We start from the raw sequence: 14700 nt of genomic DNA, 5'->3' as shown, positions 1-14700 counted from the left end.
GGAAAACAGCGAACGAGGTCCCAGGCAACACACAGGGGCCTTGGCAGCTTACAGGGGCCTTTGACAGTACACAGGGGCCCCAGGCAGCGCACAGGGCCCCAGGAAGCCCATGGGGGCCCCAGGCAGCACACAAGGGCCCCGCAGTATACAGGGGGTCCCTGGCAGTGCACAGGGACACAGGCAGGGACACAGGCAGCTCACAGGGGCCTCAGGCAGCACATGGGGCCCCAAGCAGCACACGGGGCAGAGACAGCAAACGGGTCCCAGGCAGCACACGGGGCAGAGACAGAGAACGGAGTCCCAGGCAGCACACTATACTCTGGGGTATAAATTGGCCTAGGCCAGATTATACCCCTCCAGGGCCAGAATATACCCCAGCTGTTGTAGATCAGATTTTGCACGCTTTTGAGAACCATTGAGTAATATACTTAATAACGGGGTCCCAGTTGTTGCGGCTGGCGGAACGCACAGCATAGATTAAAGATGGTAAAGGAGTGTTCACAGCCTGGGGTCCATCGTGCAGAGATGGAGCCTGCTGCTAAGTAATGACAGCACTATATGGTGGTACTACGCTGGAGTAGTAAGTAAGAACTAAAGTGATTGATCCCGCTCTGACCCGCAGTGGCTTTTGAGCCTGCGCCTGAGGACGCCCCGAGTCACAGAGATCGAGCAGGAGTTCGCACCCTACACTGACCAGTTGTCAGAATAAATTAAGATTACAGCACAGAGTGCGTGCAGTGCTGTGCAGGCGGGCACTGCTGGTTTGACGCAGTACAGATCGTGCTCTGGTTTAGGATAGCACTGTGAGGCGCTAGGTAGTTCCAACATTCGCGAACATTCAACAACACAAGGAATGGGAATGATTAAGGAGCAATCACCAGAACAAGCTCACATCCACACACACGATAATAGGTTTATACTAGTGCATGGCGGCACGACCATGCGAACCTTTGAACCTTTTATAGCTGTAGCACTCAAGGACCTTCCTAGTGATCCAATAGGAGCTGCTACAGGACCTGAGCGTGTGACCTCCGACCTCCAATGGGAGGTCGTCCTGTGGGCATGCTCAGTATGGGAAAAGCAGGACTCAGTCCTTGAAATGCCTGCTCGCTGCTGATCAGTACTGGCTACAAAGGCAGAGCCTGGAAAGGCAGCAGTAACCAAGCGCACAGTATCAGCTTGAGCCAGACGCTGGAACCGACGTCTCAGCTGAGCAGGCTCCACTGCGGCTGGAGGAGAATGGGAAACCGCAGCAGACATGGTTCGAGATTCCCCCTGTGCAGCGGCGGGAACTCGACTCTTGACACCTGTTAGTGCACAGGGGCCCCAGGCAGCACACAAGGGGACAGAGACAGCGAACGGGGGCCCCAGGCAGCACATGGGGCAGAAATTGCAAATGGGGTCCCAGGCAGCACACGGGGCCCCAGGCAGCACACTATTCCATGGGGTATAAATTGGCCTAGGCCAGATTATATCCCTCCAGGGCCAGAATATACCCCAGCTGCTGTAGATCAGATTTTTCACGATTTTGAGAACCATTCAGTGATATACTTAATAACGGAGCGCCAGTCAGTGCACAGGGGCCCCAGGCAGCATACAGAGGCCCCTGGCAGCACACTGTGGCAGAGACAGCAAACGGGGTCCCAGGCAGCACACGGGACAGAGACAGCGAACGGGGTCCCAGGTATTACACGGGGCCCCAGGCAGCGCACAGGTCCCCAGTCAGCATACAGGGGCCCCTGGCAGCGCACAGGGCTCCAGGCAGTGCACAGGGGGCCCAGGCAGTGCACAGGGGGCCCAGGCAGCACACGGGGGCAGAGACAGTGAACTGGGCCCTAGGCAGCACATGGGCCCCAGGCAGCACACAGGGTCAGAGGCAGCACACAGGGGCCCCAGGCAGCGCTCTATACCCTGGGGTATAAATTGGCCTAGGCCAGATTATACCCCTACAGTGCCAGAATATACCCCAGCTACTGTAGATCAGATTTTTCACGCTTTTGACAACCATTCAGTGATATACTTAATAACTGGGCCCCAGTCAGTGCACAGGGGCCCCAGGCAGTGCACAGGGGGCAGAGACAGCACATGGGGCCCCGGGTGCTGCCTGGGGCCCCTTGTGCTGCCTGGGACCCCGTTCGCTGTCTCTGCCCCGTGTGCTGCCTGGGTCCCCTGTGTGCTGCCTGAGGCCCTGTGTGCTGCCTGGGACCCCATTTGCTGTCTCTGCCCCATGTGCTGCCTGGGATCCCTGTGCACTGCCAGGGGCCCCTGTGTGCTGCCTGGGGCCCTGTGCACTGCCTGGGTCCCCCGTGTGCTGCCTGGGGCCCCGTGTACTGCTTGGGGCCCTGTTCACTGTCTCTGCCACCTGGGTGCTGCCTGGGGCCCCTGTGTGCTGCCTGGGGCCCTGTGCGCTGTCTAGGGCACCGTGAGCTGCCTGGGACCCCGTTCGCTGTCTCTGCCCCCCTGTTTGCTGCCTGGGGCTCCGTTATTGAGAATATCACTCAATGCTTCTCAAAAGCCTGAAAAATCTGATCTACAGCAGCTGGGGCATATTCTGGCCCTGGAGGGGTATAATCTGGCCTAGGCCACTTTAGCCCCGGGTATATTCTGGGCGGGGGGGTTAATTTGGCCTGTTACTCCGGGTTTGCGATTGCACTTTATTATTTATTTTTATATATATCTTTGAAATTAACCTTTTAGCTTACAGAGACCTAAAAAGTTGGAGATGGAGAAACTTGTAATGCAAATTACAAGGTAGGCAAAACTTATCTACATTAATCTTTACTGTAAAGAATATTACAGAAAAAAAAAACATTTCACACACTACACATTTATAAAATTAACAATTATGATACTTTCTTTGACTTTTAGCTACTTTTCCAAAATTGTAATCAAACAGATCATTGCACACCTATAAATAAAATTAAAAATCATAGGCCTCCACCGTATCCCCTCAAAGCCTCCTTTCCATCGCCAATATAGGTGTTTTCTAGCATTTTGGTAGAAAAAAAAACTCATTGATTTGTTTAGGAAAAGTACAAAAATCTTTTACACAGCTCCGCAATATCTACTTTAGACTTCTCTCTAGCATATATATTTTTGAAAAACTTCTTTTAGCTCACTTAGACCTAAAAGATCGGAGAAACACGTAATGTAAATTCCAAGGTAGAGGGATCTTATCCACATTTACAGAAGCAGCTGATTTTAATCTATTGTGTATGGAATCTTTTACTTTTTAGCAAAGAAATACAGAAAAAAACACATTTTCATACATTCTACATATTTAAACTTAACAATTATGAAAGTTACATTGCATTTTAGCTACTTTCCAAAATTATCAACAAATAGATCATTGCACACCAAAAGAAGAGTATTAAAAAAAGACATAGGCCTCCTCCATATCCCCTCAAAGCCTCCTTTCCATCACCAATATAGGTGTGTTTTCTAGCATTTTAGTAGAAACAAAATCTTAATGATTTGTTTTTAATTTAGGGAAAGTAGAAGAATAATTTACACAGCTCCACAATGTCTAACTTCAGACATCTGTCTAAAATAGATATCTTTAAAGGGAACCTGTCACCCCCAAAATTGATGGTGAGGTAAGCTCACCGTCATCAGGGCTTATCTACAGCATTCTGTAATGCTGTAGATAAGCCCCCGATGTATCCTGAAAGAGGAGAAAAAGACGTTAGATTATACTCACCCAGGGGCGGTCCCGCTGCGGTTCGGTCCAATGGGTGTCTCAGGTCCAGTCTGGAGCCTCCCATCTTCATTCCATGACGTCCTCTTCTGGTCTCAACGCCGCGGCTGCGGCGCAGGCGTACTTTGTCTGCCCTTTTGAGGGCAGAGCAAAGTACTGCAGTGCGCAGGCGCCGGGATAGGCCAGTAGTAATCCCATCATCCGGCTAATGGGTTGAATGTAAAAAAACCCAAAAACTAAATACTACATGCATACAACATACATGCTACATACATACAACATACATACATACAACATACATATATACAACATGCATACTACATACATACAACATACTACATACATACATACAACATACTACGTACATACAACATACATACAACATACATACTACATACATACTACACACATACATACAACATACATACAACATACTACATACATACTACATACATACGTACTACATACATGCATACTACATGCATACTACATACATACAAGGGGCACCAGGAACACAATGACAGGAGGAAGGTTTCCTTCCGCACTGTATTCCTCCGCCGCTGTAAAAAAAATAGTCCCTAGTCTCACTTTTGGCATTGCTGTGTGAGAAAGTTTCCCACGCAGCAATTGCCATAAAGTGAGACTTTGAACTCTAGTAACGTCTCAGTGATGCACTGCAGGAGCCATTGTCTCCTGTCAGTGTGTTACTGAGGGTCCTATAGAGCAGTGACATCACCCGATGTCACTGTTCTATAGGGGAGATCGTTGTGGGACACTCATTATTAATTGGACTATGGCGGACAGGTAGTATACGGTTTATTATTTTACGTTTTTTGCAGGCGCTGAAGTATGGTAAGTATGGTTAAATGAAGAACATTAAAATACTTTTTTCCTAATGTGAGTGTGTTTTATTAACCCTTTACTAGTATTGGATTAATAATGGATAGGCGTCTTATTGATGCCTCTCCATTATTAGCCCGGCTTAATGTCACCTTACAATAGCAAGGTGACATTAACCCCTTATTACCCCATATCCCACCGCTACACGGGAGTGGGAAGAGAGGAACTAAGTGCCGGAATTGGCGCATCTAACAGATGCACCATTTCTGGGGCAGCTGCGGACTGGTATTTGTAGGCGGGGGGGCCAATATCCATGGCCCCTCTCTAGGCTGTGAATATCAGCCCACAGCTGTCTGCGTAGCCTTTCTGGCTATAAAATATAGGGGGACCCCATGTCATTTTTTTGGGGGGTCCCCATATTTTAATAGCCAGTAAAGGCTATGCAGACAGCTGCGGGCTGATATTCATAGCAGGTTACAAATATTGGCCCCCGGCTGTCGGCTTTCCCCCTCTGGGGCAGAAAATTGCGCGGGAGCCCATGCCGTTTTTTCCATTTTTTTTATTTTTTTTAAATTAAACGCTCATTAAGGCCTCTTTCACACTTGCGTCGCTACGGGTCTGTCGCTATGCGTTGGGCCGACGTACCGACGCACGTTGTGAAATTTGTGCACGACATGGACAGTGGATGCAGATTTTCAACGCATCCGCTGCCCATTCTGAAGTCAGGGGAGGAGGGGGCGGAGTCTCAGCCGCACATGCGTGGTAAAAAATGGCGGACACGACGGACCAAAAAACGTTCACTTGAACGTTTTTTCGTGCTGACGGTCCGCCAAAACACGACGGATACGTTGCACATCCGTCGCTAATACAAGTCTATGGGCAAAAAACGCATCCTGTGAGCACATTTGCAGGATCCTTTTTTCCCAAACTGACGGATTGCGATGGATTGCTAAAAACGCAAGTGTGAAAGTAGCCTTAGAAACATCGGCCTTTCTATTATATATCTATGGATATATCTATCTATAGATATATTTATAGATAGATATATCTATAGATACATACATGTATCTATCCATATATCTGGCTGCTTTCACACATCAGGTTTTTTGCCGTCAGGCACAATTTGACGAGTTTTGAAAAAAACAGATCCGTTTTTTCCGCTGGATCCATTTTTTTCTCATAGAGTTGTATTAGCGCCATATTGCGCCTGATGGCCACACGTTTCATCCCTTTTTTGCCGGATCCGTTAAAAAAGCTGTTTTCCGCCAGACGGAAAACACATACAGAGGAACGGTTTTTCTGTACGGTGAAAAAACGCACAGCGATGGATCCGGCTAAAAATGGATGAAACGTGTGGCCATCAGGTGCAATCTGGCGCTAATACAACTCTATGAGAAAAAACGATCCAGCAGAAAAAAAACGGATATTTTTTTTCAAAACTTTTGAAAAAAAATGATCTGTTTTTTTCTGCTGGATCCGTTTTTTCTCATAGAGTTGTATTCGCGCCGGATTGCGCCTGATGGCCACACGTTTCATCCGTTTTTTGCCAGATTCGTCAAAAAAGCTGTTTCCACCGGATGGAAAACACATACAGAGGAACGGTTTTTCTGTCCGGCGAAAAAACGCACAGCGATGGATCCAGCAAAAAACAGATGAAACGTGTGGCCATCAGGCGCAATCCGGCGCTAATACAACTCTATGAGAAAAAAACGGATCCGGCAGAAAAAAACGAATCCTGCAAATGTGCTCGCAGGATGTGTTTTTGACCCATAGACTTGTATTAGCGACGGATCGCGACGGATGGCCACACGTCGTGTCCGTCGGCACGAAAAAACTTTAAAGTGAACATTTTTTTTGTCCGTCATGTCCGCCATTTTTTACCGCGCATGTGGGCCGAAACTCTGCCCCCTCCTCCCTGGACTTCAGAAAGGGCAGCGGATGCGTTGAAAAACTGCATGGCCACGTCATGCACAAATTTCACAACATGCGTCGGCCCGACGTATAACGACGAACCTGTACCAACGCAAGTGTGAAAGAGGCCTTAATGAGCGTTTAATTTAAAAAAAAAAAACGGCGTGGGCTCCCGCACAATTTTCTGCACCAGAGGGGGAAAGCCGACAGCCGGGGGCCAATATTTGTTGCCTGCTATGAATATCAGCCCGCAGCTGTCTGCGTAACCTTTACTGGCTATTAAAATAGGGGGACCCCCCAAAAAATGATGTGGGGTCCCCCTATATTTTATAGCCAGAAAGGCTATGCAGACAGCTGCGGGCTGATATTCATAGCCTAGAGAGGGGCCATGGATATTGGCCCCCCCCCAGCTACAAATACCAGTCCGCAGCCGCCCAAGAAATGGTGCATATGTAAGATGCGCCAATTCCGGCACTTAGCCCCTCTCTTCCCACTCCAGTGTAACGGTGGGATATGGGGTAATAAGGGGTTAATGTCACCTTGCTATTGTAAGGTGACATTAAGCCGGACTAACAATGGAGAGGTGTCAATAAGACGCCTATCCATTATTAATCCAATACTAGTAAAGGGTTAATAAAACACACACACATTAGGAAAAAAGTATTTTAATATTCTTCATTTAACCATACTTACCATACTTCAGCGCCTGCAAAAAACATAAAGTAATAAACCGTATACTACCTGTACGCCATAGTCCAATTAATAATGAGTGTCCCTTGACGATCTCCCCTATAGAACAGTGACATTGGGTGATGTCACTGCTCTATAGGACCTTCAGTGACACACTGACAGGAGACAATGGCTCCTGCAGTGCATCACTGAGAGGTTACTAGAGTTCAAAGTCTCACTTTATGGCAATTGCTGCGTGGGAAAATTTCTCACACAGCAATCCCAAAAGTGAGACTAGGGAATATTTTTTTACAGCGGCAGAGGAATACAGTGTGGAAGGATACCTTCTTCCTGTCATTGTATTCCTGTAGCCCCTAAAGAGCGGTCGCATCAGCTGATGCTGCCGTTCTCCACGGGAGATTGTCGTGGGACACTCGTGGATTTTTGCGGATCAGGGAGTATATTGGTTGTTTGTTATTTTAATCTTTTTTACAGATGACACTGGCTTCGGGGATCAAAATGACAAGTGATGGTGAGTATGTACTCTGTTATATGTACTGCATGTCTGTATGTATGTATTGTATGTAACGTATGAATATATTGTATGTAGTATGTATGTAGTATGTATGTATGTAGTATGTATGTAGTATGTTGGTAGTATGTATGTTGTATGTATGTAGTATGTATGTATCTATGTTGTATGTATGTATGTATGTTGTATGTATGTAGTATGTTGTATGTATGTAGTATGTATGTTGTATGTATGTATGTAGTATGTATGGTGTATGCATGTAGTATGTATGTTGTATGTACGTAGTATGTTGTATGTAGTATTTTTTTTTTACATTCAACACATTAGCCGGATGATGGGACTACTACTGTCCCATCATTGGCTAATGTGTCAATCACTGCCATTGTAGCAGGCATAGCCCGATGGGACTTGTAGTCCCATCGGACAATGCCTGCACACAAACATAAAGACCCTCGGCAGGCCGCACAGACCCCAAGAGGCCCGTACAGACCCCCGGCAGGCCGCACAGACCCCCGGCAGGCCACACAGACCCCCAAGAGGCCTGTACAGACCCCTAGCAGGCCCGCACAGACCTCAGGCAGCCCGAACAGACCCCCGGCAGGCCGCACAGACCCCCGGCAGGCCCGCACAGACCCCCCCACGGTCACACACAGACCCCGCCCGCACACATAGACATGCAGTCTCCGCCCATGCACAGCCCACACTCCATTATAGTGCATCATTGCACTATAGGAACTTCCGATTCCGGTATCCGATATCTTAAAAATATCGGAACTCAGTATCGGAAATCCGATACAGCGAATATCGGCCGATACCCGATATTTGCAGTATCGGAATGCTCAGCACTACTTACACATCGTTGTACAAACTATGCTTCACACATTTCACAGCTTAAAAATTAACAGTTGTGATTGTTTCATACATTTTAGCTACTTTTCCAAAATTAACAAATAGATTATTTCACACACACAAAAAAAAGAATTGATAATAAAAACTTAGGTCTCCTCCATATTCCTTCAACCCCTTCCTGACATGTGCCGTACTAGTACTGCGCTGCGGGAACGCAACCGCAGTACTAGTACGGTGCTGCTATTTCCAGTCACCGCGCTGCATCGCGCGGTGACTGGGTGAGGATGGCTGCTGTTTCTAACAGCAGGCCATCCCGGCATGTCACCACGAGGGGCTGATCCGCTCCCCGCGTCAGCGATCGCTGTGACTGGCTGGTGAACTCTCACCAGCCAATCACAGCAAAGCTGCCAACAAAGTTGTTAAAAAAAAGCATGTGACAGGCGTGATTGGTGCTGTGTGACGTCGCACCAATCACAGCCATCACAGTAGGTGGGGTGATCGCCATGTCACCTCACCTGATTAACCCCTATGGCTTGATTGGCTGAACAATAGCTTCTAGCCAATCAGCGCCAAAGGGGTTAATTTAAAACACAGATCACCACACTGCACTCCATCTTTCGCTCAGATTTGGCGTGCAGAGCGGTTGTCCAGGCCCCTCTGTGTTACCTGAGTCAAAGATTCCATTGGTGGCCAGTGTGATCAACCCGGCGATCTCCTGCCTCCAAGTGCTGTGTGCTGCTCCAGCTCCGTGCTCTGTGCTGCCATCTGCTGCTGTGTGAGGCCTGTGATCACAGCAGCAGCAGCACCTCCCCCACCCCTTTCCCATCCCCTTCCCTGTTCCAGTACCCCTCTCCCCATCCCTCCAATTCATTTTTTTGCTCACTTTCTTGCGCTTTTTTTCCTGTGCGCTGTGTCCCGCGCAGAGCATTCGTGCTCTTCCTGTGTCCGCAGCGTTTTGATCAGTATCGCTGCTGATCAGAGACTGCGCCACGGGAATTTTTCTTTTTTAGCTAGTTAGTGTAGCGGACTTCGCAGTCTAAGCGAAGTCCAAGTTTTTTTAGAAAAAAATAATCGTAGTTAGTATAGTATAGTTTTAGACGTAGCAAAGTAGTGTAGCCGGCGTCAGTATTTGGTGACGTCCCCCCGTCCAATTGAATTTTTAGCGCACTTTTTTTGCCCTTTTTTTCATCCCGCACACAGCATTCGTGCTCTTCCTGTGTCCGCAGCGCTTTGATCAGTATCGCTGCTTATCAGAGACTGCGCCACGGGAATATTTCTTTTTTAGCTAATAAGTGTAGCAGACTTTGCAGTCTAAGCGACGTCCAAGTTTTTTTTAGAAAAAAAATAATAGTAGTTAGTACAGCATAGTTTTAGATATAGCAAGGTAGCGTAGCCGGCGTCACATTGTTAGTGATGACCGATCTTCTTTTAGAGAAAAAAAAATTGTACAGCATAGTTTTAGTGGTAGCGTGTTAGTACAGCCAGCCTCACAGAATTAGTGACGACCAATCTTGTTTTAGAAAAAAAAAAAGTATAGAGTAGTTTTATAGGTAGGGAGGTAGATTTTTTTTTCTTGCATAAAAAGTGCATTAGAGGAGCGTACGTCACATTGTTGGTGACGTCCGTTTTTCTTTTGTAAAAAAAAAGAATTTGTTGCATCGATTAACTTTTTAGCGAGTGCATTAGGGGAGCGTACGTCACATTGTTGGTGACATCCGTTTTTCTTTTGCAAAAAAGAATTTTTGTCGGATAAATTTATAAGGAGGGCATTAGTGTAGTGAACTTTTTTTTATCCAAACTTTTTTTTTTTATCTGATTTTTCTTTACATTTTTTCTTCTACATTTTACCTCTCTACTTCTTTTTTCTCTGTTTTGTTATAATAAAGAGTACCCCAAACACAAGCCCCACACATTACACGTGTAAAAGCACCACTTACACACACATCCCCAGGGTTTGGGAAAAAAAATAAAAATGGCCCATTCGTCAACAAGGCACTATTCACCAGAGGATGCTTACGCCATCCTTGCATCCAACACGGATACAGCCATTGAGGAAGATCCCACATTCCTCTATTCCTCCTCCTCCTCCTCCTCATCTGGTGAGGAAGGACCCCCAACAAGGCGCCCTAGGACCCAGGCAACTCCTGCAGCAATCGATCCCGTATGGATTGCACCCTCCGAAAATTTTCAGCCCATCATTCCGGACTTCAACAGCAGCTCAGGAATCCAGTTTGACACCACTGGCCTCACTGAAATTGACTTCTTCAAATTCTTTTTCAGTGATGAAATAATAAATCTTATGATGGCCCAGATGAACCTGTATGCCCAGCAATTTTTCACCCAAAATCCCACGTCATCATACGCCAGATGGACCCCCTTAAATGCAGCAGAGATGATGACATTTTGGGGAATTGTGCTGTATATGGGCATAATTAAAAAAACAGAGATTCGGCAGTACTGGAGTACTGATATTATCTACAGTACACTGGTATTCTGCATGGCCATGAAAAGGACACGATTTGAAGGGATCCAAAGATTTTTTCATCATAGAGATAATGCGCAGTGTCCTCCCCGAGCAGATCCTAACTTTGATCGTCTATATAAAATTCGGCCAGTGGTTGAACACGTTAGCAGAAAGTTTGCTGAAGCGTACATACCCCAGAGGGACATTGCTATTGATGAATCTCTCGTTCATTTCAAAGGGAGGCTAAAATTCCGACAATACCTGCCCAGTAAGAGGGCAGGTTACGGAATAAAGCTGTACAAACAGTGCGAGAGTACCTCAGGGTACACCCACAGATTTAGGGTCTACGAGGGGAAGGACACCCAAATTAACCCCCCTGAAAGCCCCCCAATCCTGGGGGTGAGTGGGAAAATTGTGTGGGAATTGCTGCACCCACTGCTGGATAAGGGTTATCACCTCTACATTGGCAACGTTTACACCAGCGTCCCACTCTTCAAGGCCCTCTCAGCCAGAGGTACAGCTGCATGTGGCACCATGCGAAAAAATCAGCGAGGCCTCCCAAAGCTGCTAATTGGGCAAATGCTGACAAAAGGGGAAAGCAGAGCCCAATGCAGCGACAACATGCTGGTGGTCAAGTATAAGGACAAAAGGGATGTCCTTATCCTGACCACCATACACCGTGACAACAGCACCCTTGTCACTGTTTGTGGGACCACAGCACAAGTCCGTAAGCCAGATTGTATCTTGGATTACAATTGGTACATGGGGGGTGTGGATATTTCAGATCAGGTCCTCCAACCATACAGTGCCATGTGAAAAGCCAAAGTATGGTACAAAAAATTGGCAGTGCACATTGTACAGATGGCACTGTACAATGCTTTTGTGCTGTCCCGATCTGCAGGCAATACGGGGACCTTCCTTCAGTTTCAGGAGGAAGTCATCAAGGCTCTAATGTTTGGCACTCAGGGAGGTGAGGGTCCCAGTACTTCTGAATCTGATAGTGCCCGTATTGTCCCAGGTCAACATTTCCCAGGACAGGTTCCCCAAACAGCGAGGACAGGACGATCACAAAAACGGTGCAGAGTATGTTCCAAGAGGGGAATCCGAAAGGACACAATTTACCATTGTGAAACCTGCCATAAGAAACCTGGCCTTTGCATTAAGGATTGTTTCAAAGCATACCATACGTCCACAAATTAATAAAATTTGTTTATACCCTGTTGACACAACACACTTTTATAAATCTGATGTACCCCGCACATCTTACATATAACACCACATTATAAATTCATAAACCAGTAAAACAAAAAGCATTATAATCAATACTATAAACTATGCCTCTAGATAAATTAATTCAGGGGTGTAGATTCAAAAATGGTGGTCACTTGTGAGGGGTTTCCAATGTTTAGGAACATCAGGGGCTCTGCAAATGCAAAATGACGCCCGCAGACCATTCCATCAAAGTCTGCAATCCAAAACGGCACTCCTTCCATTCTGAGCCCTGCCGTGCGCACAAACAGTGGTTTTCCCCCACATATTGGGTATCGGCATATTCAGGAGAAAATGTGCCACAACTATAGTGGTTTATTTTTTCCCATTACCTTTGTGAAAATAAAAAAATTAGGGCTAAAAGATCATTTTTGTGGAAAAAATGTGATTTTTTTTTTCACGGCTCTACGTTCTAAACTTCTGTGAAGCACCTGGCGGTTCAAAGTGCTCACCACACAGCTACATAAGTTCAAAAAAGGGTCTAGTTTCCAAAATGGGGTCACATGTGGGTGTTTTCCTATGTTTAGGCACATAGGGGGCTCTTCAAACGCAACATGGCGTCCACTCTCAATTTCAGCCAATTTTGCATTCAAAAAGTCAAAAGGCGCTCCTTCCCTTCCGAGCCCTGCTTTGCGCCCAAACAGTGGTTTTCCCCCACATATGGGGTATCGGCATATTCAGGAGAAATTGTTCAACAATGTTAGTGGACCATTTTCTCCTTTTACACTTGTGAAAATAAAAAAATTGTTGCTAAAAGATCATTTTTGTGGCAAAAATGTGATTTTTTTTTGACGGCTCTACGTTATAAACTTCTGTGAAGCACCTGGGGGTTCAAAGTGCTCACCACACAGCTACATAAATTCGTTAAAGGGTCTAGTTTCCAAAATGGGGTCACATGTGGGGTTTTTCCAATGTTTAGGCACATCAGGGGCTCCTCAAACGCAACATGGCGTCCACTCTCAATTTCAGCCAATTTTGCGTTCAAAAAGTCAAAAGGCGCTCCTTCCCTTCCAAGCCCTGCTTTGCGTCCAAACAGTGGTTTTCCCCCACATATGGGGTATCAGCGTATTCAGAAGAAATTGCTCAACAATGGTAGTGGACCATTTTCTCCTTTTACACTTGTGAAAATAAAAATATTGTTGCTAAATGATCATTTTCATGGCAAAAACGTGTTTTTTTTTTCACGGCTCTACGTTATAAACTTCTGTGAAGCACCTGGGGGTTCAAAATGCTCACCACACAGCTACATAAGTTCGTTAAAGGGTCTAGTTTCCAAAATGGGGTCACTTGTGGGGGTTTTCCAATGTTTAGGCACATCAGGGGCTCTTCAAATGCAACATGGCGTCCACTCTCAATTTCAGCCAATTTTGCGTTCAAAAAGTCAAAAAGCGCTCCTTCCCTTCCGAGCCCTGCTGTGCGCCCAAACAGTGGTTTTACCCCACATATGGGGTATCGGCGTATTCAAGAGAAATTGCTCAACAATGTTCGTGGACCATTTTCTCCTTTTACACTTGTGAAAATAAAAAAAACTTGTTGCTAAAAGATAATTTGCATGGCAAAAATGTGATTTTTTTTTCACGGCTCTATGTTATAAACTTCTGTGAAGCACCTAGGGGTTCAAAGTGCTCACAACACAGCTACATAAGTTCGATAAAGGGTTTAGTTTCCAAAATAGGGTCACTTGTGGGGTTGTCCAATGTTTAGGCACATCAGGGGCTCTTCAAAGGCAACATGGCGTCCACTCTCAATTTCAGCCAATTTTGCGTTCAAAAAGTCAAAAGGCGCTCCTTCCCTTCCAAGCCCTGCTTTGCGCCCAAACAGTGGTTTTCCCCCACCTATGGGGTATCGGCGTATTCAGGAGAAATTGTTCAACAATGTTAGTGGACCATTTTCTCCTTTTACACTTGTGAAAATAAAAATATTGTTGCTAAATGATCATTTTCATGGCAAAAATTTGATTTTTTTACACGGCTGTACGTTATAAACTTCTGTGAAGCACCTGGGGGTTCAAAATGCTCACCACACAGCTACATAAGTTCGATAAAGGGTTTAGTTTCTAAAACGGGATCACTTGTGGGGGTTTTCCAATGTTTAGGCACATCAGGGGCTCTTCAAATGCAACATGGCGTCCACTCTCAATTTCAGCCAATTTTGCGTTCAAAAAGTCAAAAGGCGCTCCTTCCCTTCCGAGCCCTGCTGTGCGCCCAAACAGTGGTTTTACCCCACATATGGGGTATCGGTGTATTCAGGAGAAATTGTTCAACAATGTTAGTGGACCGTTTTCTCCTTTTACACTTGTGAAAATAAAAAAATTGTTGCTAAAAGATCATTTTCGTGGCAAAAATGTGATTTTTTTATTTCACGGCTCTACGTTATAAACTTCTGTGAAGCACCTGGGGGTTCAAAGTGCTCACCACACAGCTACATAAGTTCGTTAAAGGGCCTAGTTTCCAAAATGGGGTCACTTGT

General features: G+C 46.0%; 1 protein-coding gene across 1 annotated transcript in view; it reads right to left on the bottom strand.

The window, feature by feature from the left end:
* LOC143785793 (flavin reductase (NADPH)-like) overlaps positions 1-9197 on the bottom strand; it is a 139823-nt gene extending 130626 nt beyond the window's left edge. Inside the window, exon 1 of the mRNA XM_077274931.1 lies at positions 9165-9197. Coding sequence (XP_077131046.1) covers positions 9165-9182 — 18 coding nt within the window. The 5' untranslated portion in view covers positions 9183-9197. The remainder of the gene's footprint in view (positions 1-9164) is intronic.
* Between the last annotated feature and the right edge of the window lie 5503 nt (positions 9198-14700).

This window comes from Ranitomeya variabilis, chromosome 1, assembly GCF_051348905.1.
Source record: "Ranitomeya variabilis isolate aRanVar5 chromosome 1, aRanVar5.hap1, whole genome shotgun sequence".
In the NCBI taxonomy this organism is placed as follows: domain Eukaryota; kingdom Metazoa; phylum Chordata; class Amphibia; order Anura; family Dendrobatidae; genus Ranitomeya; species Ranitomeya variabilis.
The sequence above is the reverse complement of the archived record's forward strand: the minus strand, read 5'-3'. Positions and strand labels throughout refer to the sequence as shown.